Here is a 4,124-nt window from a genome sequence, read left to right on the forward strand (position 1 = left end):
ACAATAACCATTTTATTAGGTTGAATTCATCATTTTACATAACAAGTTCATAAACTTGAACAAGAACAACCTCATTTTAGAAATGTGGAAACAGAGTCAGACACAGGATAAGGTATTGAGAATCTTCTCAATTATGTCTCCCTTATATATATTATAAACACTGATTCATTGTTTCTAATGCATTGATTTAATTTTTATGGGTCATCTTAAATTTTTGCTCTGACTCCAAAGTCCACTTGGAAATACCTAATGCAAAATGTGGACCAAGATGTGGGATATCCAAAATGTGGAACAGTGAAATGTTTCTCTGAACATTCTTCCCGTGAGTAAATGGAACCATTCTCTACTTGACAGCTTCCCTGTGGGGACTGCAATTACACTGTAGGGTCAGACAACTTTCCCCTTCTTCCTTTCTAGGTTATTTGACTGGATGATTAATTGAGTCGACATACAACAGATTAACAGGAGAAAAACAAATTTAATTTTGTATATCTGGGAGCCCAATAAAAAATATGAGACTCAAAGAAGTGACCAAAGCAGGAAATTTTTAATACCTTTTAGACAAAGGAACAACTAATTTGTGAAGAACTCAGAAGACAAAGGGTTTGGGGTTGGGTTAGTAAATGAGTGAAGTAATGAGGTTTGTTTATACAGCCTCCTCAGCTGTAAATTCCTTATCTCTAGTGATGTCTTCTTTCCTCTTGGTGTAAGGAAGGCACCTTTTGCATGGGAGATTTATCACTTCAGGAACAAAGGAGGGACAGAGTGCCCTTCTCGCACTGTCTGTTTCTCAAGTAAATGTAATTCAAAATAATCAGTATGTCAATGTGCCATATTTTGGAGTGGCATATTCTGCTCCCCTTCAACATCCACCTAAGTGAGAGGGTATGTTGATCAAAGGATACAACGTTTTAGATATGCAGGATGAACAAGTTCTGGAGATCTAATGTACAGAATGGTGACTATAGTTAATAGATGATTGTATACTTGGAGTTTGCTAAGAGAGTAGATCTTCATTGTTTGCATGAAAAAAAAACAAAGGTAACTATGTGGTAATAGATATGTTAATTAACTTGATTGTGGTAATCCTTTCACATTGTATGTGTAAATCAAAACATCACATTGCTTACCTTAAATATATGTAATTTTTAAAGAATTCCTATTGTGGTTTATTGAGTTTCCAACATTTACATCAACTAATGAACAAAGAGATCTAATTATGATTATGCAACAGAATAATATATGTAATTTTTATATGTCAAATATTATGTCAACAAAGCTGAGGGGAAAAACGAGAGGTGAGGTTGTTTCCTGGGACATAGGAAGTCTTTGGCTTCTTGTATGAAATGAGTAAGCAGTAGAAGATGTTTGTGCCCTTGCATGGGGCTAGGATGACATCACACTCTTAGGTTCCTTACTAAAAACTGTGGTCCAATTAATTGTCAAAGCTAATACAATTTCCTAAAATAGAACTCATTGAATATTTTCACAGTTCAATGAAATTAGATTTATATAGTAGAGCTATATTTTTACAGGAAGAAATGAGATGCAAATTTGAAATAACTATTAGGATTATTCTGATTCCAAATAAAACATACTTTTAGGAGCATGGGACATCTACAACTTCATCATTTTATTTCCCCATGCAAAAATAAATCCTAAAACAATGATTCTTTCATTAATTATAAAGCTGTATTAACAAGGTCATGGAGAACAATAAGCAGGGGAACACAAGTTTGGCTTAAATCTATTTTTTTCCATCTTCCCCCCTCTCAGTTTTATTGAGAATAATTGACATACATTACTGTATAAGTTTAAGGTGTACAGTATGTTGGTTTGATTTACATATATTGCAATATGATTACCACAATAGTTTTAAATCCATCATTTCATGTAGATTCAATAAAAAAAAAGATCCTTGTGATGAAAACTTTTAGGATCTACTCTCTGAACAAATTTCTGGCCTAAACCTAATAATTTTGATGGGCAAAGAAAATGGAAAATTATGGTAGGTACTAATTATGTGCTAAATAATCAAGCAAAAGTGAGTTTTAGATAATTAAGGTAAAGTTATAGTATGAATTTAAAGAGGAAATCCAGATGAATGATTGACAAACTGAGTTGTAACTATAGACCTGGATAATATATATTTAACAGTATTTCCTTAGTAGGAACTGTCTAAGTTAATTGTTTAAATATGATTCCTGCAATAGCAGTAAGGCAAAAAAATTTGTTAATATGGGGACATTTATCATATTAACAATGTCTATTAAATTACAATTACTTTGATAGAAGAATGTTATGAGTTATCATCTTTAAACTTTAAAACCTGTAAAGGTGGGTTTCTCCCCTTTTTGAGATACTGAATTAAAGCTCCGGAAATATAGTCTAAAGTGAAACAGTGTGACTTTACATCACACAATAAACATCAAGCCATGCATATCCCTTGGAGAGTTAAAGAGAATGTGTACTTAAGGATTTAGTACAATTAATGATAGAAAATGAGCACAAGACAAACAGATCTAAATTATTTCTGCCAATCCACAAGGCCTGAAGAGTTGATTTTAAGTCACTCTTTTAGTTTTGTGACCATGATTCAGTTCATTGGTGATCTTATTTACTACTGTGTAAAAATCCAAAAGATCAGTTCTAATGAGACCGTGTAACTATCCAAAAGTTCTAATGAGACTGATAAAATTATTCGGCATTGTTTAGACATGATCATAAGCTCCTTCTTACTGTCCAGATATATTATCATATTCTTTCAAACTTTTTTATTCAGCAAACACACATTACATCTGGGATCTCATAATCCTTCATGTCAGAGTGTCCTTAGTTCGTAATTTTAATGCCTTCTTATTTCTCCTCCCTTAGGAGTGTTTCAGAGCAAGTCTGCAGCCCGGATCCATGGATAAGGTCAATTCTTCAGTCGTGTCTGAGTTTGTGTTGCTGGGACTCTCTAGTTCTCAGGAACTCCAGCTTTTCTTTTTTGTTTTCTTCTCAGTATTGTATGTGGTCATTGTGCTGGGAAACCTTCTCATCATCATTACAGTGACTTCTGATAACAGCCTGCACTCCCCCATGTACTTTCTCCTGGGAAACCTCTCCTTGGTGGACATCTGTCAGGCTTCTTTCGCCACCCCTAAGATGATTGCAGATTTTCTGAGTGAACACAAGACCATCTCCTTCAGTGGCTGCATAGCCCAGATTTTTTTCATTCACCTTTTTACTGGAGGAGAGATGGTGTTACTTGTCTCCATGGCCTATGACAGATATGTAGCCATATGCAAACCCCTACACTATGTAGTCATCATGAGCCGAAGGATGTGCACAATCCTGGTTATGATCTCCTGGACTGTGGGCTTGGTGCACACATTAAGCCAGTTATCTTTTACCGTGAACCTGCCGTTTTGCGGACCTAATGTAGTAGACAGCTTTTTTTGTGACCTTCCTCGACTGACCAAACTTGCCTGCCTGGACTCTTACATCATTGAAATACTAATTGTAGTCAACAGTGGAATTCTTTCCCTAAGCACTTTCTCTTTCTTGGTTGGCTCTTACATCATTATTCTTGTCACTGTCTGGTTTAAGTCATCCACTGCAATGGCCAAGGCGTTTTCTACACTGGCTGCCCATATCACTGTAGTAATGTTATTCTTTGGACCTTGCATCTTCATCTATGTGTGGCCCTTTACCACTTACCCTGTGGATAAAATTCTTGCTATATTTTACACCATTTTCACCCCCATTCTAAACCCCATTATTTACACACTGAGGAACAGGGATATGAAGGCTGCCATGAGGAAGATTGTGACTTATTACCTGAGGCCCAAGAAAATTTCTGAAATGCCACTAGTAGTGAGGAATTCCCTTTATTAATATACAATTATTTCAACTTCCTCAAATCAATACTCTGTCTATTAAATATCTTCCATGAGTTCTTGTGGCATGTCTCAACTGTGGTGAAAGTAATGAAGACACTGATATGGACAGTATTCAATGGATATTAAAAGTCTTTTCCTAGATATCACCTAAGCAAAAGTTAAATACCAGAAAATTTGAAAAAACTATGTCATGATTATTGGTTCTGGAAATAAAGTATGGAATGGCTATCTATGGATACT

The 4,124-nt window shown here is 35.2% G+C and overlaps 1 protein-coding gene across 1 annotated transcript; it reads left to right on the top strand.

The window, feature by feature from the left end:
- Window positions 1-2,898: 2,898 nt before the first annotated feature.
- On the top strand, window positions 2,899-3,879 carry LOC108389538 (olfactory receptor 4K5). Its single transcript, XM_017648000.3, has one exon. It carries the CDS (start codon window positions 2,908-2,910, stop codon window positions 3,877-3,879), a length of 972 nt encoding a protein of 323 aa, XP_017503489.1. The 5' UTR covers window positions 2,899-2,907.
- The last annotated feature ends 245 nt before the right edge of the window (window positions 3,880-4,124 follow it).

The sequence above is a fragment of the Manis javanica genome, chromosome 8, assembly GCF_040802235.1.
Source record: "Manis javanica isolate MJ-LG chromosome 8, MJ_LKY, whole genome shotgun sequence".
NCBI lineage: Eukaryota > Metazoa > Chordata > Mammalia > Pholidota > Manidae > Manis > Manis javanica.

Excerpts from the sequence above, each read along its gene's own strand:
- LOC108389538 (XM_017648000.3), top strand. The coding sequence starts at position 2,908 with ATGGATAAGGTCAATTCTTCAGTCGTGTCTGAGTTTGTGTTGCTGGGA.